Source organism: Uloborus diversus, chromosome 8 (genome assembly GCF_026930045.1).
Source record: "Uloborus diversus isolate 005 chromosome 8, Udiv.v.3.1, whole genome shotgun sequence".
Classification (NCBI taxonomy): Eukaryota; Metazoa; Arthropoda; class Arachnida; order Araneae; family Uloboridae; genus Uloborus; species Uloborus diversus.
The window spans coordinates 81647478-81674709 of record NC_072738.1 but is presented as its reverse complement, the minus strand read 5'-3'; the positions used below and the strand labels follow the sequence as shown (position 1 = coordinate 81674709).

The following is a 27232-nucleotide window of genomic DNA, read 5'->3' as shown; positions in this document are numbered from 1 at the left end:
TGATTTGAAGATTGTAGCTTTTGTTTGTAAAAAAAAGAAAATAATAATTTAACCAAATGCCATCGTGGGGAAATTCAAGTTTCCCTAAACGTTGCGCCGCTTTTATGGTTCAACAAAGTTCTTCAGAGAACTGTTACAAAAAATAAAGAATTTGAGAAGAAAGAAGAAACTAACCATTTTTGAAACTCCACCGAAGGATTAAACAACATGACTTTAAAAAGAAAAAAAAAGACAACTACACTGTAAAAACGATTCAAAAACGTTCCTGGAAAATAATGGGCAGCTGATATGCCCAATTTCTTCCAGTAACATATCTTACAAAAAACCAGGAACGTTTTCCGCTAAAATTCAGTAACGTTCCTGAAATTATCCTGGAAGCTTCCTGAAATATTCAGAAATGTTCCCGTTTAAAGCTAGTCCTGTCTCCGGAATTTTAGAGTAACTTTAGGTAGGTATAATGTAATAGCTTGGCACGTTCCTGCGTTTCAAGAGAGCTCCAAAAGTAATATTGCAAAACACGGCCGAAGCTAAGATAGAATTGAACACACGTAACTGTTAAGAATTTTACTCATCTCGCAAAGCTACGTAGTCCACAGACAAATTTGCGCCCTTTGGGTGCCTTATCAGTCAGGCCGGGCCACAATCGTGTTAAAACGATACACTTTATAAATACGCTCTGTTGATCTTTAAACTGGGAGCTAAAAATATTGTTCACAACAGTGAAAAGTCTGCATTCGTGCAACTTGTAGCAATTCAGAAAACATTTTGACAATGATACTTGATTTTTCCAGGAAGTGGATAAAATCCATTGAAATCCTGAAACGTTAGACGGAAATACTCAGTAACGTTTCGGAACTTTTTTACAGTGTAATAGTGCCAACCATGTGATATGAGAATTAGTGTGTGTAAAATTTATATCGTTTCATCTGCTAATAAAAAAAAGAAAACTAAGAGTGCCAATAGATTGTTTCATCTGCGAAGAAATTATATTTACGAATGATAAAAATATTTTGCTCATTACCCCCAACAATAATACAATTTTAAAACTATGTGAATAAAAAACAGAAAGCATTATCATTTTATTTATTCATTTATTTTTTTTTTCCTTTTCCAGATCGGACTGTATGAATCTTTTAAGCAACTGCGTAGACCGCAGTCGATTGTTGGAAGGACAATCACCATCCACACTTTGCGACGTTCTTTCCCCTCCAGGAATCAACTCACCCTGCATATCCCTGACACCATATCTAAGTAAGTATCTTTGATAAGCATTTTTTTGTTTTTTATTGCTTCGACAAGCAAATTTTTAACTCGCAAATATCGAAAACCTTTTGCGAATAAAATTTTTTGTACCATTAGAAAGCCATTATTTTTCTACATTGGATGAAATTTGTGACGTGTGATTTTTCCTCACGCGTCTTTAAGATTTAATTTACCTAGATATTTTAGTTCAAAAGATAATACTAATTGAGCGATTTTCACCAGGAAACCATACGATCGTGAATAATGAAAAGAAACTAAACAAGTAATTTATTTGCTTTCTTGTCACCGATATCCAAATATAAAGTCTTAAAGCCTGCCGAAATTTTAAGAAAAGTCGCCAAATGTTGCGAGTTTCGGTGAGTAATGGAAAACTTCTTTCACAAGTATTTTGCAATTTGTTATCCTGCTACGTGCAGACTGTGAAATCGTATGATACTTTCAATTTCTCGCCAAGTCTTTAAATTTGGAGACTTTCTTAAAACTTTGGCTGACATTAAGACCAACCAGGGGATGAGGGCAAATAATAGTTTTTGTGTCAAAACAATGTCACAATATTTTTTTTTTCGAATCCTATATCGTATTTTATCTCTTCATTACACTATTCACGTGGCTTCCTGGTCAGATTGATTTTACGCAAAACGGAAAAAATAATAAAATGTACAAAATAATCTGGCGTTGCCTGGCCTGGTATTTCATCATGCTACAGTTTCTGAATCATGAAGCATTTTAATCACAATGGGGGAATGCAGAGGCGTGCACAGAAATTTTGGGGCCAGTCACAAATGACTTTTATGCTCCCTCTTCCATATTTTTTACCCCAGTATGTAACCCCTCATTTTAAAAATATTGGGTCCCCTTCAGGCTCGGGACCGGGCTAACAGGTGTCCCTTCTGCCCCCCCCCCCCCGTGTATGCCCCTGGGCGGAGGGGATAATAAATGCTTAAACAATGTTTTTATCACGTATGTATGCTTTTGGGGGGAATTCAGATCCAAATGCAAGTAAAATAATGCTTCATGAAATGTATCTTTCAAATATTCATTAACCATCAAACAATTTTAATATCTTTAAATAATAAGGGTCGTTAAAATTTTCTCTCAACGTCAACTCTCTGAGAATAACACTTACACTCAAATTGACTTTTCACCAGAAGAGGTCCAACAACTTCCTTTCAAACGCTATCGTAAACTGAGGAAAAAATGAAGATAAGATTCCATGACGACTTGTTATGCATGGATAGCACTTGTGATTGGCTTATTAAACGCTTTTATTTCTGAGAAAAAAATTTGGTACGTGTTTTGGATTCTTCGCACGATGGCGTTCTGTAGTGTTTGCTTCCACAACATCCCGTAGCGTTATTTTCATTCAACATTTTTTTTCTCCCTGCTATTATTAATATTATTATTATCATTATTATTATTTTTGCTTTTTACTGTTATAATTATAACTTTTTAGTATCATATTATAAGATAAATAAATACCTTTGTGCTGAAAAGTCAAGTAAGAAATAATGAAGTCAAAAAGCACAAATTGAAGATACGTGTTTCGGCGTTAAGAGGAACGCCTTTTTTTAAGCAAAAGAAATGAGCTTGTTGATGAAAAGGCATTTTAATGATACGATTATTCATAAATTGCCCATGAAAATAATAAGTGCGTACGAAAAAATGTGTTTAACACTCAGATTCGCACATAAGAATTAAGGCACGGGAGAGTTTTCTCTCGGTACCTATGTCATAAAGTACAGCTGTAAAATCTTGGCGCTACTGTCATTACGGCAATTGCAGTGCAAAAAATCGGCCAATTCTAATAAGGTTAAATACCATGTTAAAGTTTTAAAAAAATCCGCCAAAAGAATTAAACAAAACGCTCAAATAACATTTAAAGTTCTATTACATCTCTACATAGTATAAAATAAAGTCTAAAAAAGGCGTCTATTTGTGTGAACGCGCAAAACTCGAGAACTACAAGGTCGATTTCGCTGAAAATTTCACAGTATCTATCTTTCAGCACCGGAAAGGTTTGCAGACCAGTTCAAAAAATATTCGACAAATAGTTCTTTTTTTTATTCCAATTTAAGCCCAATTTTCACATAAATTCCCAAATATGAGGGTGAAAAATTACATGCAGATTACATATAATATTACATATCGTTAAAAACAGTAATATTTTCCGCATTCTACGCAATTTGTTTCAATGCTCTAACTCAATTACCGCGGGAGTTAGTTGTGTTTTTAGCTCGAAGTTTTTTAGGTTTAGCTGAAATTTAGCTACTTCTTTCTTCATTAAGTCTACCAATAAAAAGTGAAGGAATTGTCCCACTGATTTCTTTTTGACACCATTGGAAAGAGCTGCTTTTTTTACTCTAGATCTAACTCGACCTAAGTTCGAAAGTTTAGCCGTCTATCTCAATAAGAAAAAAAGTTACAATCGAATTAAGTGAAGTTCAAAAATCTGTTCTCTATTCAAGTTGTTAACCATTTTATTTTGCGTTTCCACGGTAACGCTTTTTTAATCCATTGTTTCCTTTCCATCATTCTCATCTTAAACTTATTTTATTTGTGTTTTCATGGTTACGCTTTTTAAATCCCTCTCCACACGCATTTGTAAAGTGTGTGTTTTTAAGGAATAATGATGCTAATTAGGATTTTGTAGGACTAAGGTATACACACTAATAGTGGCTAGTGCTTAAGTAGTAGCCACTTCAAGGCTTATATTTAAAAGAATAGGCTTCCCTATGGACTCAAACTTCCTCTTGCACGTTTTATGCTCTCTTGAATCTATTGGGAGACCTAGAATCCTATTTTTTCAAATGCAAACCTTTAAGTGGCCACTACTTAAGCATTGGACATACCTTAGTGCCCTTATTTTAAAATCGACAGTGGGGAATATCGTTCTTATTTTGAAACATGTTTTATTTATGATGCTATTGGGCTTTTTCTGATCGAGATTTTTGGAACTATTCCTGACAGAGATATTCATTCAGTTGTTTTACCTTTTTTATTCACACTGTAAAAAAATTCCGAAACGTTGCTGAGTATTTCCGCGTAACGTGAAATGACAAGTATCATTGTCAAAAAGTTTCCTGCATTGCTATAATTTGCACGAATGCAGACTTCTCTCTGTTGTAAAAAACATTTTTAGCTCCCAGTTTAAAAAATAACTGAGAGTATTTATAAGATAGATCGCCTTCTTTTCAACTATGGCTCGTCCAGACTGATTAAGCTCCCGAAGGGCGCGAGTAAGTCTTTGGACCACGTAGCATTGCAAAATTTGCAAGTGATATACTTGCAATCATGGCTTACCTTTGGCCGTGTTTGCAATATCGCTTTTGGAACTGTTGTCTTGTTAAATTAGGAAATTGCCAAGCTGCTACATTATCCTAACTAAGATTATTCTGAAGTTCCAGAGACACAACTGGCTTTAAACAAGAAGATTTCTAAATTTTTTGGTCTAATTTCAGGAAGGTTACTGAATTTTAGCGGAAAAATTTCCTGGTTTTTGCGAGATATGTTACTAGCAGAAAGTAGGCACATCCGCTGCCTATTATTTTCCAGGAACGTTTCTGAATCGTTTTTACAGTGCAAGAGTGACAACTCTCATGTGCAATCTCCGTTCCTTTCTCCGGCAAGAAGCTATGCAATATTTATTTATTTATTTATTTTATGTAAGTTTTTAAACTATCATTATCTATAGTCTTTTTCTTAAATTTTGTAACATGCAAAATATTATTTTTTAAAATTCGACCGACATTTGATGGAATTGGCGAATGAATGCTTTAGCTTAATAATAAGCATTTCCTATCAAAGCTAAAAACTAAGTTTTATTCGTTGTTAGTAAACAAAATGCTCAACAGATTATAAAAAAATTCGTAATAGCATATCGTTAATTCATATGGATACAGTAATCATTCATATTAGATCGTAAATCATCTCAATGAACTCAATAAACATTCTTGATTGACTATTAATCCACGTTTAATAATAACAGTTATCGCACGCTGTACCTTTTAAGATTGCTTCCTAAGGCCGTTGCTTCATTAGTAATCCAGTAAAGCTGATTTCAGGGACAATGAACAACAGTGTTTACGATCTAGATTAAACAACGTCGGGACATTTAAGAAAGTAATTCGTCTCTACTTTTAATCGGTCAGTAATATAATCATCAGTTTAAAATTATTTAAACCATAATTAAAAAGAATAAAGGAAAATAATGACTGCAGTTTAAATGAAGACACTTAAAATCAAATCGCATGACAAGTTTAAATTGAATCTGATAATCTCCTTCACAATCCTTGTTATTGCGTAAAGAAAAATTTAATGAATGTTTTGTTATTTTTTTATGTGAAACTCTTAACTTGAGGCAAACTACAAAAAAGTTATTCTTTTTCAAATCATAGTTTTGGAAGTTTTTAAAATGATAATATTAAATTAGCTGAAGTGATTACAAGATCTTCTTTTTTACACGCAATCATGTAAATCCCCGTAATCAGCTGTTGTCAAGAAAACTGTTATTTTTAATTCCATGCATGAAGTAAACGAACTATTGTATTAACAAAAAAATGGCAACTCAATTTTCCACAATAATTGCACTATCAATGACCGCTGAACGAAGCTTGACTACTTTTTTTCGTCATGTTGTCATGTACATATTTACGTGTGAACACATGAGGAACGTAACCAGCGATTTTGACCATCTATGAGTCCATTTAATCCAGTTTAGTTGTTGTGATTATACAAGCGCGTGTAGGTGTGTGTCTCAAAAACTATCAATAGTAGAACGATGAAATTTCGTACATGTAGTGTCTAGCATATACACCCTCATTTTGATTGCAATCAAGTGTTCCAAAATTGCTCTTTGTTATTTTCCGTGGCAAACCGTGTTTTTCTTTTCTTTTTTTTTTTTTTTTTTGCATAACCGTTAATTGAAGTTATATTGTAAATAGAAAGCCACTTGACGATATACGTTCGGTTTTGTTTTTTTCTTGCCAAAAATCATAGGATCCATTTATATCCATATATAGGATCCAAATATAGGATCCATTTGGCAACATTTAGCGAGATTCCTGCGGAACCAACGTGAAACTTGATCGATTTCCGTGGAAAAGTTAAGGGCAGTATCTGCCAGTTTTTAATTTTGCTTTTTTTTCTAACCACTTTTCTTTTTTTTAATATTTATTGTACTTCAGCTTTTTCATACCTGCTGGCTTAATTGGTTTTCGCTGAAAATAAAGTACGAAAAAATGCCAAATTCCTCCATTTAAATATTCTTAGTATGAAATCCAAAAAAAATTTGTTCAAATATCTCAAAAACTCATTTTTGCAGGTAATGTCCTTTACCTCCCCACAGCAGATAAATACTATTACAGTCGACTCTCGCTACAACGCGATCCGACTTACGCGAAATGGCTATAACGCGATTTTTTTTTCACCAGTAAAGAATTTTAGACATAACGCAAATTTCTCGCCCGCAACACGAAAATTTTCGGAAGGGAATCACGGGGTGTAAGTATCGGTTTTGTTATTGGCTACTAAAAAAATTTTGTCAATGAACTTTCATCCGTTTAGCATCACTGAGAGCGGAAGTTCCCATACCGTACTAGTTTGATGCATTGCTTATACAAATAACTACTCCTCATTTTCCTTTTTTTTCTTATTGTGAATATTGTGTTTTCCAAATGTGAAAGTTGTTGAAATATAATGACGCCTTAGAGCGCTGTTTCATCTTGTGAATATAGAAAAAAAAAGAGAGAAAGTTTCTGACAATTAAAGAAAAGCTAAAGATTATGTGTTTGAACAAATGCGTCGCAGGTACCAGCATAATTACGTATGAGTGAATCTTCCATATGTGCAATTAAAAGTCAAGAAAATTAAGTCCGTAAAAGTTCACTGTGTAGTATCTAAGCAAAATGCAAAAATTATGAAAATGGAAGCTGCTCTTGTATTGTGAATTTAAGAAATCAGGAAGAATTGCCATTTATGGAAACGTTATGAAAGAACTTATGAAGCAATTATATTGAGTATTTAAAAAAAAGAATAATGCTTTGATCACGCAGCATAAATCATCATCATCTTCACTTTTTTTTTAAAGTTATAAATATCATTACTGGATCCACTGTACAGTAAAACTATAGTGCATTTGTTTTTCTTACTACATACTATACGTATCGTACTGCTTTATTTTTTGTCTTTTTTTCCCATTAATCATTGATTTTGTGCATCGTAGCAGTATTTTTGTTGAACAAAACGTTTTTTTAATTTAAAATTCAGTTTTTTATGTAAGAAACAGTACTGTATAGTTAAGAAATGGTTTTCCACAGTTTGAGGTGTGTTTAAAAGTGTCTAAAATAATTGGATATGTTTATAAAAGTTTTTACACATACCCTTTTCTACAACGCGAATTTTCGACTTACGCGAGGGGTCCTGGAGCACATCCCTCGCGTAAGTCGGGACTCGACTGTAGTTCCATCTAGTTTTTGTTATGGCAATTATTGGTAGAAATTTATATGAATAGGAAAATATCTCTAAAAGAGAAACTAAGGGTTTAATTTTAAAAAATATGCCTTTCAGGAATACAATTTCGTCCACGCGTCACGCGTGCATGAGTACACATACCCAATGACTTTTGGTACTTAAAATTATAAATAATAACTAAGAGTACAGTCTGACCACGTACTATATGAAATTGGAAAACGTCCAACAAAGACGAGTCTATCTGAATGAAGGGAAAAAGTAAAAATTTGATGCATGTTTTCCGCTCATTTGAATGTGACTCTGCTTAACATACACCTGCAAAAGCTGGCATCCCTGAAAACTAATAGATGCGCCCATTTCCTCCAGTAAACAGGAAGTTTGCCTTTCTATCTAATCGGTGGTCAGAGTCAGACTGTACAAGGAAGTCGTGCGGCGTTTGCAACATTTATGAAGTTTTGGATTCAGTACGAACGAGACATTTAATATTTCATTCCAATTCGGCTAAGTTTAAATGTAAGTAATATTTTTCTTTTAGGTGAAAGCAAGTACGAACATGACCCAGCGGATGTCACACAGCCCTGCAAAACAAACATCTGTGGCAAAAATGAGGTTTGTCTGGTTAACAAAAGCTGCAACGATGGAGATGCCTGCTTACCATCCATTTGTGTTCCTGGTGAGTTTGAGAACTTTTAGCGATATGTGTTAGCGTGCGTCTAAAACCGAAATGTTCGTCTCCAAATACCAAGTTAAAGCAACAAATGAGACAGTGAGAAGCAGAGGGATGTAAGTGGCAAAATTAAAAATTTGGAGAAAACCAGTACAAATGGTAGGTGAACCTCTACTCTGTCTTGAGGCAAGAGATAGTACTAGTAACTCTGGTAAGTGTTGCTATACAGCATGATTTAGAAAAAAAAAGTTCAATGAAACCTAGGATGCTATCTTTAAACGCGTTTTACTTAAAACTTAGAAATGTCCACTTACATCCCTTTGCTTCTCACTGCCTCAAATGTTAAAAAAAATAACTTAAAAAAAGTGCTAACCACTTATTTGTGTTAATGATGATTTTGAACTTTGAACATCTTTAGAGATGCATATTCGCGTGTTTTAATCACTGATCACGTGTTTATATAATCCTTACTCTGTAAAAAAAATCCGAAGTGTTACTGAGTATTTTCGTGTAACATTTTACGGGATTTCAATGGTTTTCATCCACATCCTGGAAAAATCAAGTATCAAGGTCAAAACGTTTTCTGACTTGCTACAAGTTGCATGATTGCAGACTTCTCACGGTTGTGAAAAATATTTTTAGCTCCCAGTTTAAAGATTAATTGAGTGTATTTATAAAGTGTATCGGTTTCAGTTCGATTATGGTTCGTCCAGACTGATTATGCTCCCGAAGGGAACGAATAATTAAGTCCACGGACTACGTAGCTTTGCAAGTGAGTAAAATTTTTGAAACTCACTAGCAATTCTGTCTTATTAGCTTTGGCCATGTTTGCGATACTGCTACTGGAGCTTCCTTGTTACTGAGTTTTAGCGGATAATGTTCCTGGTTTTAGCAAGATATGTTACTGGCAGAAATTGGGCACATCAGCTGCCCATTATTTTCCAGGAACGTTTCTGAACCGTTTTTACAGTGTATTGTTCATTGTCAAATTTCAATTTAAAGTAGCTAATGTTAAAGAAAAGAGGGAGAGAGAAAAGGGAAAAAGTAAAAGGAAGAGTGATTTGCTTCTAATTAGACATTTCCGTAGCTTAAATTTGCTGCTAGGAAGTTAGGACACCAACTTGAATCTACCGCACATGTGTAAAACGATTACAACATGCGCCTCAAATACTATTCCTCGAAATTTTAGTTTGCAATGTAATGTTGTGTTTTGATAGATAAATAGTCTCTGACCTTTTATTGTGATAGAGATTACATAGCTAAGACTCAACTCAAGTTTCACAGGAAGAAGTAAAGACGGATCGGAGAAAATCAAGTCCACTTGCTAAGCGAAGCTTAAAGAAAAATTATGTGAAATGTAATCGAGTAGATACTATAATATTATCAAACTAATAATAATAATATTTTAATAATAACAATAATACTATTGTTCAATAAGTACAGGTAAATACGACAAAGGTTATCAAAATAAAAATAATGTGCAAGAAATTCGAATAAATACGATGAATATTATTGAAGCAAAATTTTAGTTCTTCTTATTTGCTATAAATTCAATCATCTATGACGTTTTAAACTTTTCTGCGGCTTTCGACAATTGCTGTAACTGTTTTTCCATAAACTTTCTTTTAGGTTGCAGACTTGGGGCCGTATCTCAGCTGGTCGTACCTGGAGGCACGTACGCTCTTGTTCCTAGGCTGTATAGGGGCAAGCATTGCAATTCCGTGTGCCACTGCAATAAACAAGGTTTTATAGAGAATTGCGTTGGAATGCCGTGCATCAGCAAGGGTCATTGCAACGTTCTTGGAAAAGAAATTCGTAAGTAATGCACATTCTTGCGTTATTGATTAATTTAATAATTTCAATGAGAAATTACGTTTATTCCACTGATCGTCTCACTGAAAAGCCTTCTTCAACAAAAGGTCACTTAGTTGTGCATCTTTCGTTTTCTTAAGGATTATGTCTTCATTTGTATCGCTTTAACAATACAGCAAATCTATAAACACAAAATCGACTACTTTCTCGGCAAAGGCTTCTAAATTTTTACCCAAAATTTTAAAATGTAGTTTTTGAGCTCATATACATTTATGTGAGGTTAAAGAATGAGAATGAGGTGGATGGTTAAAATCTTGTGTGGATATTATTTTCAAATACATGTTCAATACTTCGAATCAATTATGGAATTATCTGATAATTCAATTTCGGCTGTTATTTGAAATAACTCGAATTATTTACAAATTAACGCAAATACAGATATGACTTTAGCACACGAAGAATAAATCAGAAAACACATTTAATTCTGCATTTTCTGCCATTTCTGTTTCTGTGTTTTTTTTTTTGGGGGGGGGGGGGGTATGGCCCTATTGCACAGTAAACGCGATGTGCTTCGTCAGCGGCACGTATCGCTATTTTTTTTTTTTTTTTTTGAATAACTTTACTCACAAGAAGAAAAATTATAATGGGAAACAAACAAAAAAAAAAGGAAACAAACTCTGTTGTCCCGCTTGCGGTAATTTCTGAAACTAGGTGGGTGAAGGCAAGGCAGCATATAGATGAGAATCTGAGAGTTCTTGTTTCCAAACGATTGTGCCGGCACCATCATTGTTTGAAGATGGCATTGTGAAAAACGTTGTTTCTTCAAGTTAAGTGATTTAACATTTTCCACTTCAGCAGGTCTACGAATGCGAAGCAACTGGCTTCAACTATAGTTGGGGCAAACCTAGTTCAGTGACGCCCCGAACTTAAATTTTTGGAAGGTCCCAATTTGCCGAAATTAATTCCAAATTTTGCCGAATGACAAAGTACAGGTATGCACACATAAGTACATCGAAAAGGCATATTTGAGTGTTTAAAAATTGCATTTATATCTTCAAATACACCGAATCGTCAAGCGAAATTTTCCGAATAAGGATTTTTTAATCAGGAAGGAGGTCACAGTGACCTCCCGTGACCTTCCATCGGGACCCTCCTGCGAAGCCTGGCAGCATTGTGCATCCTACGCAGATCGTAGTCAAAACATTATTATTCTGCCAGGTTAAGTTTGCCTCACTATAGTTTAACTTGTCATGCGAAACTTTTACTAATTCGCGCTGAAATTTCCCCAACAGAAAGCAGACACCTTTTTTAAAGTACAATATTACCAACTACCATAAATAAGGTCATTTTATTGTTAATGCTTTTATGTATACAATTTTTTTTTTTTTTTTTTGAATTTCAGCTCATGAAGGTCAATACCATGGCAACTGCACCATCTGTTTCTGTTTCGCTGGTGAATTACGGTGTGCAAGTACTTGTTCACTTAACTCAACTTCTGGTGATGAACTTGTCTCTGGTAAGGATGAGCAGATCAATTTCCAGTTTTAGTGCGTTTTTTTTTTTTTTTTCATTTAATATAGTTAACTTAATTACATGTATGTTTCAACATTTCTGAATTTATGTTTCTTTTGGTATGATGAGAGTATTTTTAAACGACAACATAAGTTAAGGACGGAATGAATACTTGATAAAAATCAATTCCGCTTTGAAGTGAGTTTAGAAATTGGATTTGTCAAAATAGATTTTTGCTTTTTTGAAGTCTGTTTTGATGCTTTAAAGTGTTATTATTTCGTCTAGTAAACCTAATGCAGGCTATGTTTTGATCGGTACGTTCCCAACAACTTTCTTCATAAGATAATTTCTTCGCAATAAATGTGTAATCAAACGAAGTATGACTAACTCTTGAGAACAGGATTTCCTTGTCAAGATTTAAACCAATTCTTCACGCTCAGTGAATCTTCTTATAACTATGGGGACTTGTTTCGCACAAATACTGTTGCTGCAGCAGGCCCGGATCTATACAGTGGACGCCGGTTAATTGAATCAGTGGTTAATTGGATTAACCGCTTTTAAGGAATCAAATCGTCAAAAACGAAACAAAACAAAACCCAGCTTTGTTGAAATAGCCGCTTTATTGAATCAACCGTTTTGTGGAATCAAAACTACCTTGAACAAACGTGAATCATATAAGATGCGTCCACTGTATAAATTTTGCCCCTCCCCCGCATAAAAATCTGTAGGGGTGTAGCCCCCCCCCCCAGGCCAGTAGATTATATTTGCAACGTTAATAAGTATTAGCGCTAGTTTTTTTTTTTTTTTTTCAATTTCTTTGTTTGTTCGACCCTTTAAGGACGTGACCCCCCCCCCCGCACCGCGGAGTTTGCGGACACTCAGATATGAGCCTGCGCTGCAGTACAATATTGATTAATGGTGAGAAATAAAAATACTGGGTAATGTCAGAAAATCAAAATTTCTCTACACTGCAAAGGGTGTTGCCAGCAACTCCAAAACATGTGTCTGGAAAAAATTTACAAATTTCCAGCATTAAAAAAGTCTTATCATTTATCAATTTGAGTTTCATTTGTTATTATTTGTTCATAAGTTGAGTAAAATGTCCCTTTAGGTAAATCTAAAATGATAACTTTGCTCACAAATTCAACAGAAATGTATTGGAAAATATTTACTGTAATGAACCTCCTTTTCACACCTTATTTGTTTTTAGTTTTTATTTCTTAAATCTTCTTCATTTACAGAATCAATAATTCAAAAATCGATCAGGCAACACATCTATAGCCTGGTCACCAGTTTTCTGCAACGAGGCTTTTATGCAAATACTAGTTTTGCTACCCGACGGTTTTGGAACAAAAATGTCAGATGAGTCAGCTCCCCTTATATAGTGGCCTTAAATCTAATCCTTTCAATCTACACCTCATTATTTTCAATCGTTCGCGTGTTATGAATTTTCCAAATTGTTCAAGCCATTTCGATCGGGTTTTCCTCTCGCTCACTTTTAAGTAAGTGGTTATCCTCATATATTTAATAGCGCATGATCGAGTAACGCTCTTGACGTCATCAACAACGCAACTCGCTCCATCGCGTGATAATTTGATAATATTTTTCGGTAATGTTTGACCGCGCAGGGAAATGCTTTATTTTGACGAGGCTGAAGTGGATCCAGTACCTTAACTTTTTTAATGGTAAGAGTAGTTATAGGAGAATGAAGAAATCAAGAAAAAGGGGGGGGGGGGGTTCAACAATGAACGTTATCTACTGGAGTTAAGGGTTAATCCACTGGAGTTAGGGTTACAATTTCAACTATCAAAATATTACCGAACAGTCAAACAGGCAATGGCTTCGTTCAACGTAGAAGAGTAGACTTAATTTTCACCCGTCATACCTTGACGGGCGATTTTTAGTAGATTTTTTCTAGTTTAAAAATAAATAAATAAAATACAAACAAATAAATGCGATACTCTGTCTTCGCTCGTTCCTGCATCATTAGCGACGAGCCAGGATGCTGCTGTAAATAACTCAACAATTCGTCGAGTTAATATTCGAGCGTCACAGAGCGTAAAACCTTCTTCCATGAACCATCTGAAACCCATTGTCCGCAGAAGGGAAATAAAAATAGCCATTTTCTCGGTAATAAGAAGCGAGTAAGCTTATTATTATGGGATTAAGAATGACATTTTGGCAACGCCTCCTTTCAATGGGCGATTCACTTTAGTTAACTTTCGGGAATTCTGTTGACTACAAATTGCAGTTGATGACTTTTTTTCCCCAATAGGTTTAATCGCCTATGACATTTCCCATCGGTTCAAGAGAATATTTATAATTTTTCATGCTACAGTGAGTGTTTCTTATTCTTTTTGCAGAGAGATCAAAATACATTTTAAAATATGTAACTGGAACGAATCGCTGTACTTTCTTTTTACAGTAGCTGCACAGAGAAGGTCATCTTTATCAATGTATATAAATTAGTTTCATTTTCTCTATACTAACATTTTGTTGCTAGTTGTTGAATCTCTCCAAGTACCAAAGCACAATAAAAAAAATTCCGAAACGTTACTGATTGTTTTAGTGTAACGTTTCGGGATTTCAATGGTTTTCATCCACTTCCTGAGAAAAACCAAGTATCATTGTCAAAAAGTTTCCTGAATTGCTTCAAGTTGCACGAATGCAAACTTCTCACTGTTGGGAAAAATATTTTTAGCTCCCAGTTTAAAGATTAACTGAGCGTATATATATCAAGTGTATCGGTTTTAAGTCGGTCGCTGCTCGTCCAGACTAATCAAGCTCTCAAAGGATGCGAATACGTCTCTGGGTTCGGCAGCTTTGCAAGAATTGCAAGTAAGAGAGGAGCTTGCAATGCATTATTATAGTTTTTCCTAGTTGCATTAATGTTTCTGGAGCTTTCTTGGCAAATCAGAAAAGCGCCAAGCTATTACATGAAACCTAAGTAAGTTATCTCTCTCTTGACTTTAACCGGGGAGATTACTGAATTCTTCAGAAAGATTCCAGGACAATTTCAGGAACTTTACTGACATTTAGAGGAAAACATTCCTGTTTTGTAAGATATGTTACTGACAGAAATTGTGCACATCAGCTGCCCATTGTTTTACAGGAACGTTTCTGAATCTTTTTTAGAGTGAGTAACACAACTTAACACATTGAACTGAAATGACGAGTCTATTTCGTCATTCCAGTTCATGGCGAGTTCAGCTCGTCGTTTCAATTCATCACGAGTTCAGATCGTCATATAAGATCCTCGCAAGTCCAGCTCATCCTTTCAGTTCAGGATGAGTCCAACTCGTCATGAAGTTTCTTCAGGAAAAATACGACGAACTGCACTCGCGAGAAACTATTGAAGATTAATGCTCTTGAGAGAGAGATGCTATGAGAGAGATATATGCAAAGTCGTACAAATATATTATAACAACAATCAGTATATACCAAATAAAATTTTTACTACTACACTGTAAAAAAATTCCGAAACGTTACTGGGTATTTCCGTGTTACGTTTCGGGATTTCAATAATTTTTTTTTATTTGTTTGTTTGTTTCCACTTCCTGGAAAAATCAAGTTTCATTGTCAAAAGTTTCCTGAATTTCTACAAGTTGCACGAATGCAGACTTTTCACTGCTGTGAAAAATATTTTTAGCTTCCAGTTCAAAGATTAACTGAGCGTATTTATAAAGTACATCGATTTCAGTTCAGTTATGGCGGGTCCATGCTAGTTAAGCTCCCAAAGGAAGCGTATAAATATGGACTAGGTAGCTTTGCAAGAATTGTAGGCGAGTAAAATTCTCGCTGCCTGCTTGCAATTCTGGCTTAGCTTTGACCTTGTTTGCAACAATGCTCTTGGAACTTCATTGATAAAGCAGAAAGAGTTACGAAGTTTTTATATTATACTTTCCTTAGTTTACTCTAATTTCCCAGAGACATGACTGGCTTTTAACGGGAACGTTTCTGAATTTTTTATAAGGCTTCCAGGATAAGATCGGGAAGGTTACTGAGTTTTAGCAGAAAACGTTCCTGGATTTTGCAAGACATGTTACTGACAGAAATTGAGCACATCAGCTGCCCATTATTTTCCAGGAAGGTTTCTAAATCGTTTTTACAGTGTAACAAGTTAATATCTGAAAATCAAACCTAAGCAATCTGCCTGAGTTTTTGCTGGCTGAAAATAAATTGCAATTCATGAAACTATATAAGCTCTAGACTTATATGAAATCTTTGGTATAACTGCATTGCGTATATCGCAAATATTTCCTATTAAAACGCTTAGAGATCAAGATTATGAGTCGCAACGCGCCTCCTGAATAAATAAGAAATGGCAAATAAAAATTTAAGCATCATTATGCACTAAGTCCTCCTCTTTCCTCAACCTCACCTATGTTATCAATTAATGTTAATGTATTCTATTAGTTATATAAACCTTTATTTAAATTGATAATATTTGCGTTTGGAGCAGAAATTAAAAAGCTAGTTTTTGTTTGTTGACCCCCCGTTTCGTCAGCTCTTAAAACTTTCTCCCCCTTCCCCTCCAAATATATCAAAAGGTGAGATTGAAACTGAAAATCAGGAAGGAAATTTCGTGTCGGCGAAATAGCGGGCCTTTTTTTTTATTTATTTGCAAAAACATGCTGACTGGAAAAAAGGGGGGGGGAGGGTGGCGACTAATAAATTGCTTCTACTCGCCAGTCGCCACTGGTAATCAGAAAAAATTTTTAATCTCTGTCTTTATTGTCTAATAGTTTTATAATCAGCAAATTTACATCTAAGGTAAAATTAGAATATGTGTTCAGATATGCGTGAAAAAAATATACAACTCTTTAAAAATTACGTTTTTCTTTTGTTTTCTCAGGACCGGTGTGCACATGTTCAACTATACCCTCTCCTGTGTGTGGAGTAAATGGCAAAACATACATTAACTCATGTGTAGCAAGGTAAGCTTTATTATTGAGTATTTTACTCAGCTTGAGCATTACTAATTTTTATTTTCAACCCTGTTATCGTTTATTTCTATTATCAACCTTATTATTAAATAAAATGAAGAACCAACGCAAATAAATCCCAAGTTTTCAAGAAAATACAGCATATAGCTATTTCAAAACTACAATGGGACTTCTTCATCAGTGCAATAAACTCACCCCACAACAAGAGAGTCGTGAGAGAACTGAACGTCACCACGTGGACACCGGTATATAAAAACCGACTATGAAAATACATATATATTTACATTGTGTAGGCATTGAAAACCCAGAGGCTTAATTGCTTCTCCTGACCCTCCTAAATGATGAGTTGCTTGGGATAACTCCATAACATCTTTACAGGTGTGCTGGTTTAAAAGAATCTCAGTTCCATCCTGGCTCTTGTTCTGATGTGGACCCTTGTCGAGACAACAGCTGTGGTCATAAGAAAAAGTAAGTTTGAATTTATCTCCATTCTCTGATGTTTGAAACTTTACGTGCATACGTATCAATAGAACGAATGATTTTTTTCAGAAAAACCAAATACGAAACTTGATGTCATGTTTAAGAACTATTGGGTTTCCTACAACTGTTTTCGTAAGAAACACAAAAATTAGATTAAAAAAATTATAGGATATCGATAGTCTAAAACCAAGTCATTATTGAGAGTGCACTATGTGGACGATTCAAGCGGTGTCACGAGTAATGAATTTTTTTAGAAAAACCAATACGAAACTTGATGTCATGTTTAAGGGGTTTCCTACTACTGTAACAAGACACACACGAAACGAATGTAACACTCTTGTTTTTGAAGAGTTTTTCAAATTTTCATTCTCATTAGAAAGGGCCTTAGATACATATAATTTCTTTGTATAAAGCTTGGTAAAACTGTAGAAGAAAGTGATCTCGTTTTTGAAGAGTTTTTTAAATTTTCATTCTCATTAGAAAGAGCCTTAGATGCATATAATTTCTTTGTGTATGTTTGTATGTGTATTGTGTTCATGTTGTGTGCGACTCTGCACTGTAAAAACAATTCAGAAACATTCCTGGAAAATAATGGGAAGATAATGGGCCCAATTTGTGCCAGTAACGTATCTTGCAAAAAACAGGAACGTTTTCCTCTAAAATTCAGTAACATTCCTGTAATCTTTCTAAAGAATTCAGAACTCTCCCCGGTTAAAGCCAATTATATTTCTGTATCGTCAGAAGAAACGTAGAGTAGATTTAAAATAATAGCTTGACACATTTCTTACTTACAAAGAAAGCTTCAAAAGGATTATTGCAATCATGGTCAGCGCTTAGATGGACTTGCAAATAAGTAGAACCCCTTAAAAAGGACAGGCCGACTTATCCGACATTTTGGTCCAATCCTGTTTCTAGTTACGTTTGTAATATTCGCTGGTTGCTTAGTCGTAAAACAATTGATGATAAGTTGAGTAAAATGTCCCTTAAGGTAAATCTAAAATGATAACTTAGTTCACAAATTCAACAAAAATGTATTGGAAAATGTTTACTGTAATGAACCTCCTTTTCACACCTTCTTTGTTTTTAATTTATATTATTGAAATCTTCTTCATTTACAAAATCAAAAATTCAATCATCCATCAGAAAACACAACTATAGATTGGGCACCAGGTTTCTGCAACGAGGCTTTTGTACAAATTCTAATTTTGCCACCTGACAATTTCGGAACCAATATGTTGGATGAGTCAGCTCTCTTTATGTAGTGGCCTTACAAATAATCATCGAGCATCCTGCACTGTAAAAAAATTCCGAAAACGTTACTGGGTATTTCCGTGTTACGTTTCGGGATTTTAATGGTTTTAAACCACTTCCTGGAAAAATCAAGTATCCTTGTCAAAAAAATTCCTGAATTGCTACAAGTCACACGAATGCAGACATTTCACTGTTGTGAAAAATATTTTTAGCTTCCAGTTTAAAGATTAAGTGAGCGTATTTATAAAGTGCATCGGCTTCAGTTCAATTACGGCCCATCCTTGCTAATTAATCTCCCAAAGAGAGCGAATAAGTGTGAACTACTTTGCTTTGCAAGAATTGCAGGCGTGTAAAATTCTCATCATTTACTTACAATTCTGGCTTAGCTTTGGCCATGTTTGCAATAATACTCTTGGAACTTCCTTGATAAATCAGGACGATGCCGAGCTATTATATTATACATTCTTAAGTTTACTCTAATTTTCCACACATACGACTGACTTTTAACGGAACGATTTCTGAATTTCTCATTGGGGGGGGGGGGGGGGCTTCCAGAATAACTTCAGGAAGGTTACTGAATTTTAGCGATAAATATTTTTGGATTTTGCAAGATATGTTACTGGCAGAAATTGGGCACATCAGCTGCCCATTATTTTCCAGAAACGTTTCTGAATCGTTTTTACAGTGTAGTTACTTGCAAAGCTACGGAATCCGGACACTAAATCGCTCTCATTGGGAGCTTAGTCAATCTCAACAGACCGCGTACAAACTGAAGCCAATATACACTTAATAAATGCGCTCAGTTAATTTTTGCACTCGTAGATAAAAATACTTCTCACAACAGTGAGAATTCTGCATTCGTGCAACTTGTAGCAATTCAGGATACTTTTTGACAAAGGTACTTGATTTTCATGGGAAGTTGACAAAAACCTGTGATATCCCGAAACGTTACACGGAAATAATCAGTGACGTTTAAGATTTTTTTTAGCGTGTATAGTGAGGATATACAGTGTGATATAATATAAATGTCCCAAAAATTTTCTTAAAGACATCATATGAGAAGGAATGGGTTGAACGAAATATTAAATCAAAATAAGGGTTAGAAACTTGTAGGTTCATCTTAAAAAATATTCGTTTAAATTTACTGTTTGTTTTTATTATAGATGTGTGCCCAAAAAACAAGTTTGTCTTAGTCTGAAAAAACCTTGTCCTCAACATATATGCGGTGAGTACTGAGAATCTTTTTCTAACGTTTTACTGCCTCATCTGTACTAATAATATAAAGCTAATAATATAAAGCAGTAGAGTTTGTTTGTTTGAACGCGCTAATCTCAGGAACTACTGGTTCGAATTGAAAACTCCTTTTTGGGTTGAATAGTCCATTCATTGAGGAAATATATAGGCTTATATACATCACTCTATGACTAATAGCAGTAAAGCAACAATAAAAAATATTATGAAAACTAGCAAATTTATATTATTAATATAAAATGCTTGGAACGCAAAACATGCGTAGCAACGGTGGTTCGAGCTGAAAGTACGGGCTTCGTGATTCAGTGAGTGTAGGTTCTCGAATCAGCCATGAGGCAAATCTCGAGGGTACTTTTAAGAGAACATTCTAAAAAAATGCTAAAAATGATTTGTAAAAAAGATTTATATGACGTATCATTGTCTTATTTTTCTTTTTAATTATTTAATTAGAAAATCTGAACAGTTTGTTTGAACGCGTTCATATCAGGAACTACTGCTACGAATTAAAGAATTATTTTTGTGTTGAATAGTCTATTTATTGAGGAAGGCTATAGGCTACATAGCATTAAGCTATGACTAATGACCGAAACATTTGTTATTGCAAATTAAATGCTTAATTAATTGTTTAGTTTTACGAATTCATAATAGATGGCGGGGTAAGTTTAGTTCTATGAATTCGTAATAGATGGTGAGGTAACTAATTTCGTAATAGATGGTTCGTAATGATGAATTCGTAATAGATGGTTCGAAAGGGCGCTGTCCGGCAGTAACCAGCTACGAGGAACCATGCCCATGCTACGCTGTTGTGATCAGCAAACAGATTTTTGAATGTTTTTTTTTTTTTTTCGCGATGCTCAGGTACATTTTCTATTGGGTTTTGTTTTCCTTTTTTCTTCAACATTTGTTTTTGTTCTTACAGTTTAAGATAGTTACATATCTAATTAAATAATTTGATTTGTGGTATTATTCAATTATGATTGTTCTTTATACGTTTTAATTATAGCATAGTTTATTTGGCGAAACATTTTAAATTGCAGGTGAAGAAACCGCTTCACTCGCTAAAGGGCAGGGTTACGGTAGTGTGGTTGCGTTGCTCGTTAAGCGATGAACTATGTAGTTGAAGGATTATTTTGAGTTTTAAAGCTGCTTTTAATCATTTTATGTGTTTGGCGAATAGCTTTAAATTCCAGAGAGGCTTTAATAGGTCTTTTAAAAAGGTGTGTATGCATTTTAGTTGAAGAGAACTGATCATTTTGCATCAGAAGGAGGGGGGGGGGAAGCGAGGGAGGTTTTTTTTTTTTTTTGTTCAACGGACTTCCTTTAACTTCTTAGCTCGGGCATGACCTCGCGGGTATTGCTAGTTTTTTTATATTTAACTATTTTTTACTTTAAATAAGTATATCTGTACTTTGCTCGAGAAGAAAATAATGCGACCCCTACTTTCATAAAATCTAATTAAATCATAAAAATTTGAACATGGAGAAGTGACCTCAAAATGATTTTTGTTAAACATGTTTTTAAAAAAGTATTTAAATTTATTTCAAGGCAGACAGGAGCAGAGACAACAAGTACATTATTAAAAGGGCGGCTACTGCCTTTCCCCCGCCCCAAATAAAGTAGCATTTAAAAACACAAACAGATAGTTTTTGCTTCGACTATCTTTTGGGTTGACTTTCTTAACACATTGTAAGTCGGTCAAATATAAATTAGTATTCCTTGACGAAACAAGTTCGAAAATTACAATTAAAAATAATAACGTTTAACAAGATAGCAGATTAGCAAGATAGCAGATTACTATTGACACGTGTTTCGGCATTACAAGGAACGCGTTTCTCAAAGCAAAAGAAATGAGCTTATGGATGAAAATATATCAACAAAAAGTTTTTTTCGGTTGACTTTGACCGTTCCTTAAGTTTTTACCTGCCCAAGTTGCAATAGGTTTTTAGGTTAAAATTAAAAAAAGTAATAATGATAAAAAATTTCTACGATATGTTTTACGTTAGTGCCATGATTTTAAGGTTTAGAATCTGTAAATTCTTCTCTGAAGGTTAGACATAACTGAGAGTGCTTTTATTTATTGCTTACTTATTGCGTCTACGTCTTGCAATTTTTTTTTTTTTTTTTTTTTCTGTTTCTTACTGGAGGAGATTTTGTATTTGTTTTTACTTTCTTTTACAAAAAAAAGAAGTATTGTATTCGCGAAAAAATTTTCACTCAAAAACCGACGTTAATTTCCATTTTACTCACCCCCGAATGAATATTGAGTTTTTTTTTTCGACTCGACCACACGTGGATAAGTGCCATAAGAACGTATAGACACTCGAAATATCCATAATGACAATTCCCGAGTTAATTACAACGAATTTTCTCGTGAAGTTTGTATGTACGTATGTGCGTATGTGCGGATGTATGTCGCATACCTCAAGAACGGTAAGTCCTAGAAAGTTGAAATTTGGTACATACACTCATATTGGGGTCTTGTTGTGCACCTTCCCTTTTGGTTGCATTCGGGTGTTTCTAAAGGGGTCTTTTGTCTCTTTTTGGCGGGAAATCATTGTTAATTTCGATGTAAACTCAAGTGGTGTTATAATTTGACGGACACTTAGCGATATATCGCCAGTCTTTTTGTCGCCAAGTTTTGTCGCCAACTTGGCGACAAATTCAGCTCGTTTTATAATAGTCTGCGAGTGTTTTAAAACATTTATTTACTTATGGATAAAGACTCAAACAACTGAATTTAAATGTTTTTTAAAGAAAATCATAGAAAAAAATAGCTACTAATTTATTCAGTAATTCAACAGTTAGGTAACTTTTTTCATATGTATTTTTTATTTTCATTACTTAGTTAACAATTTAATTTATTTTCATTTATTTATTTGCTTCCGATCCTTCTTGCTATAAAATCCAAGTGGTTGTTCGTTCGATTTCGCGACCGTTCTTACTTCCTGTATTTTAAAACTACGTATTCATTCAAATTTTAAACTGCCTAACCTATTTCTGACGACGCACTTGTCATTTGTTACGCGATTTACATATCTACACATACTGTACATTTCTTACTGAGTTAATTTTGTTTAACCTGCAATGTAAGGATGTAATTCAAGATCTTTTGCTTCTGTAGTGAGTAAAGAACAATGCGAGGACAAGCCATACTCGCCAGTCTGTGATACAGATAACGACGAACATCCAAATGCGTGTTTGTTGTTGCAGAAGAAGAGGAAAATCGCCTACTTCGGTAAATGCTTGGTAAGTTCAACGGTAATTTCTGTATCTCCATACTTAAAGCTTGATTACCACATTAATGCCATATATGCGGTCACTTGGCGTGACTTAAATTATGTGGGTAAACTTAGCACCATTTCGTATTTTTGGTTTATTTGAATTTGACTTTGAAAGAAACTGCAAAATGCCCAGTGCTGGGAAGGTTATGATTCAAATTGGCCACTAGAGGGCGCCTGTGATGCAGGGAGTGTTATTGCTACTAATTTGATAAGTGTTTTTTTACTATAATTTTTCATTATTACTGTCTAGTTTTAGATTTTTTTACTTCACTTTATCATGTAATTTAGTTTTATTGTGTTTTGGGGGCTCATTTTTGCTGTTATTGTATTCTTGAAGTGTTTTTGCATTTTTTGGAGCTAAGCCTAACATGTGGTGATCTCCTGGTTTTTGATCTTGTGTGCTTTATTGGGTGTAGCAACTCTTTATTTACTGCTGTTTTTAGTATTTATTCTGTGTTTTTTTTTGCATTTTTATCTTTCTGTTTTGCCTTTTGGAACATATTCACTGAGTAGAAATGGGTGTTATATGCATTATGAAAGAGGTAAAGAGTGGGAAGGGGGACAGGTGGATCTCTTGTGATTTATGTCATATGTTCTGCCTGTATAAGGGGGAAAATGAGTCTGTTTTTGAGGAGGATTATATTTGCACTAAATGTGCTGAACTCTCAGACTTAAGACTTAAGATGCTAGTTTTGGAAGCCCAGTTAGCATTAGGGTGTAAGCCAGTTGTAGAGGATATAAATGTTCCAGAGATTCAGGGGGAAGTTTCAAATGAGGAGTTAGATTGGGAAACTAAGGGTGTAATTTTGGGGGACTCTATGGTAAGGGAGGTGGGTAACACAGTTGGGAGAGTAAAGCGTAAGGTGGCTAGGTGTTGTTTACCAGGGGCTCGGGTAAAAGACGTTAATATGGTTGCTGAAAAGAAGGGAGTATTGAATAAGGAGGATATGGTTACTTTGTGGGTGGGAACAAATGATGTAGGCCACAGTAAAAATGAGGAGTTTTCTAGGGAATGGGAATCCCTGTTGGATAAAGCAACCAGCTTTTCGACGAATGTCCAAGTGGTTGGTTTGCTTCCCAGGTATGGAGTGCATAGGAGCTGGCTAAATCAACGTGCGAGGTGTATGAACTTGCTACTGAAGTCAATTTGCGAAAAGCGCAGTATCAGGTTCATTGATGTATCGAGTCATTGTAAACGGGATTGGATTGCTAGGGATGGCCTGCATCTGAGCTCTACAGGGGTCAAAATGGTTAGTGGATTAATTTTAAGGGCTTCGGAGTCAAAAAACTAAGTTGGAATGGGGGGCATGGTTCAAGCATCAGGTATCGAGAGAATGAAATTTTTTTAGGTATTGCTAGGAATGGAAATAAAGTGACGAACAAGAGTAGTAATGTTAACAATTGTAATTTAGGAAATTTCAGGGTGTTAAATAAAAGCAACTTAGGCATGCTTAAAGTTTTCTATACCAATGCTCGCAGTATTAGGAACAAGATGGATGAATTGAAAAGCATAGTTGTGGATGAGAAGTTGGATGTTATTGGAATTACAGAGACATGGGCTACCGAATCTGATGCAGAGTTATTACATATTGCTGGGTATAATTTGTTCAGACAGGATAGAGTAGGTAAAAGAGGTGGTGGGGTTTTTATTTTATGTTAGAGACAATTTTATCTGCAATGAATTGGTCATAAATGATAAGCCTACTGATATTGATATGGTTTGGCTGGAGTTGATGAGCAGTAAGGGCAAAAAGCTACGCTTTGGAAACATTTATAGGCCACCTAATTCAAACCAGGGACAAGATGAACAGATGTACCGTATTATAAGTGACATGTCCAGTAAAGGATCCGTTATCATAATGGGGGATTTCAATTTTCCGGGTATTGATTGGAATAATTTTTATCCTGGTAATGGCAAAGAAGAGGAATTTTTAAAAGTAATTGGTGACTGTTTCTTAGATCAAGTTGTAACTCAGGGAACTCGAGAGGAGGCCATTTTGGATCTAGTTTTTTGTGACATAGGTAGTTTTGTTCAAGGGTTGAGTGTAGGGGAGCATATTGGAGATAGTGATCATAACAGCATTAGGTTCCGGGTTAAATTTGAAGTGTGCAAAGATGATAATTTTAGGTTTGTGCCCAATTTCAGAAACACCGATTTTGTTGCACTTAGGCAGAGCTTGAAAGAGGTTTTTTCGTCAGGGTTGGAAAATAACGACGTAGATCAGCAGTGGACGGAATTTAAGGATAAACTTGCTAAAACTGTTGGGGACTATGTTCCATTTAGGAGAAAAGGTGTTAGTACCATAATTTGGCCCATGTGGTTCTCCAGGGAGACTAAAGAAGCTCTTAATTATAAGCAAGCCACTTTTCGTAAGTTTAAAGAAACTGGTCAGAGTGCGGAGAGGCTCCAGTATGGTAAGGCAAGGCGAAATTTTAAGTATTTGGTACGGATTCAGAAAAGGGAATTGGAGCAAAGGCTGGCAGATGACATTGATGGGAACCCTAAGAGGTTTTTTGCTTACGCTAATTCTGGGAAAGCTCGAAACAGTCAAATTGGGCCTTTGGTTGATGAGTATGGAAATTTAATCCAAAATGATAGGGATATTGCAAATGTTCTAAATAATTTTTTTTCCAGTGTGTTTAACGATAACTGTATCTCAACAGTTGACACTAACAAGACACAAGCTATTATACAGCTTGAGGATTTTGTATTTTCCAGGGAGGAGGTCTTATTTCATTTGAAAAAGATTAAAGCAACTAAAGCTCCGGGACCAGATAATATTTATCCAAAAATTTTAGTTGAATGTGCAGATGAATTAGTGGATGTTATTTTGATTATTTTCAATGCTTCTTATAACTCGGGGACGGTGCCAGAGGACTGGAAGCTGGCTAACATAACGCCACTCTTCAAGAAGGGGTCTAAAGGTATTGCTGGGAATTATAGACCTGTAAGTTTGACTTCGGTGATTTGTAAGATTTTCGAAACTTTGATCAAAATTAAGATCATGAAGTTCTTAGAGACTAATAGTCTGTTGACTAGTTTGCAGTATGGTTTCAGGAAAGGTAAATCCTGTACTACTAATTTATTGCATTTCTACGACAAGGTTACCTCAGCTTTAGATAACAAAAAATGTGTGGATGTTGTTTATATTGATTTTCAAAAAGCTTTTGACAAGGTACCGCATGTTGCTCTTCTCAGCAAGTTAGCTGACATAGGAATAGGAGGAAAAACTTTACTTTGGGTTAGAAATTGGCTCACTGGTAGGAAGCAAAGAGTAGTTGTGAGAGGAAATCATTCTAATTGGAGTGATGTTTTAAGTGGGGTTCCTCAGGGATCAGTTTTAGGGCCTCTTTTGTTTATTATATTTATGAATGACATCAATGAAAATATTTCTGGAAGCATGAATTGTTTTGCTGATGATGTAAAAGTTATGGGGATTGTCGAAAATGAAGAACAAGTAAATCAGCTTCAAGAGGATTTAAATCATATTACGAAGTGGGCAGATAAATGGGGTATGGCAGTTAATGTAGGGAAATGTCAAGTGCTACACTTAGGTCATGGAAATAAGCGTATGAGATATCATTTACAGGGTTCAGTCATAAATCAGGCAGAAAATGTTATGGATCTGGGTATCTTAATAAATCAGGACTTCAAGTTTAATCAACAGTGCAGTATTGCTAGTAACAAAGCCAACAGAATGCTTGGGTTTATCAATAGATCTATTTCAAACAAATCTAAGAAAGTTCTTCTGCCTTTATATAGGAGTTTAGTAAGACCTCATTTGGAGTACGCTGTTCAGTTTTGGTCGCCTTATCTGAAGAAAGATATTTTTGTATTGGAAAGGGTTCAAAGAAGGGTAACTAAATTAGTAAGGGGACTCTCAGATTTAGATTATGATACCAGACTTAATAGGCTTAACATGTATAGCCTGGAGCAAAGGAGAGTCAGAGGGGACATGATTCAGTTATTTAAATTTATCAAAATGAAAGATGTAAATGGATTAAATTTTTGTGGGGAAAGCAGGACAAGGGGTCATTGTTTTAAGCTATTTAAATCTCAGGCTAACTTGGAAATAAGGAAAAACTACTACTTTAGCAGGGTCGTGGGCACTTGGAATAGCTTACCGGAAGAGACGGTAATGAGCAAGGGGGTGGATAGCTTTAAGAGGGCCATTGATCTTCATTGGGGTCTAATTAATTGACTAGGACCAGCCTAGCTGGGCCCAGAGCCTGTTGCTGGTCGTCACATTTGTATTTGTATTTGTATTTGTATAATAGTACAGGATTACACTGCACACAGA

General features: G+C 35.0%; 1 protein-coding gene across 1 annotated transcript in view; it reads left to right on the top strand.

Annotated features, from left to right (window-relative positions):
- Nucleotides 1–27232, top strand: part of LOC129227509 (reversion-inducing cysteine-rich protein with Kazal motifs-like) — a 147548-nt gene that overhangs the window by 107088 nt on the left and 13228 nt on the right. Inside the window, exons 12-19 of the mRNA XM_054862085.1 lie at nt 1115–1251; nt 8267–8404; nt 10028–10213; nt 11613–11726; nt 16578–16659; nt 17047–17136; nt 19563–19624; nt 22772–22896. Coding sequence (XP_054718060.1) covers nt 1115–1251; nt 8267–8404; nt 10028–10213; nt 11613–11726; nt 16578–16659; nt 17047–17136; nt 19563–19624; nt 22772–22896 — 934 coding nt within the window. The remainder of the gene's footprint in view (nt 1–1114; nt 1252–8266; nt 8405–10027; nt 10214–11612; nt 11727–16577; nt 16660–17046; nt 17137–19562; nt 19625–22771; nt 22897–27232) is intronic.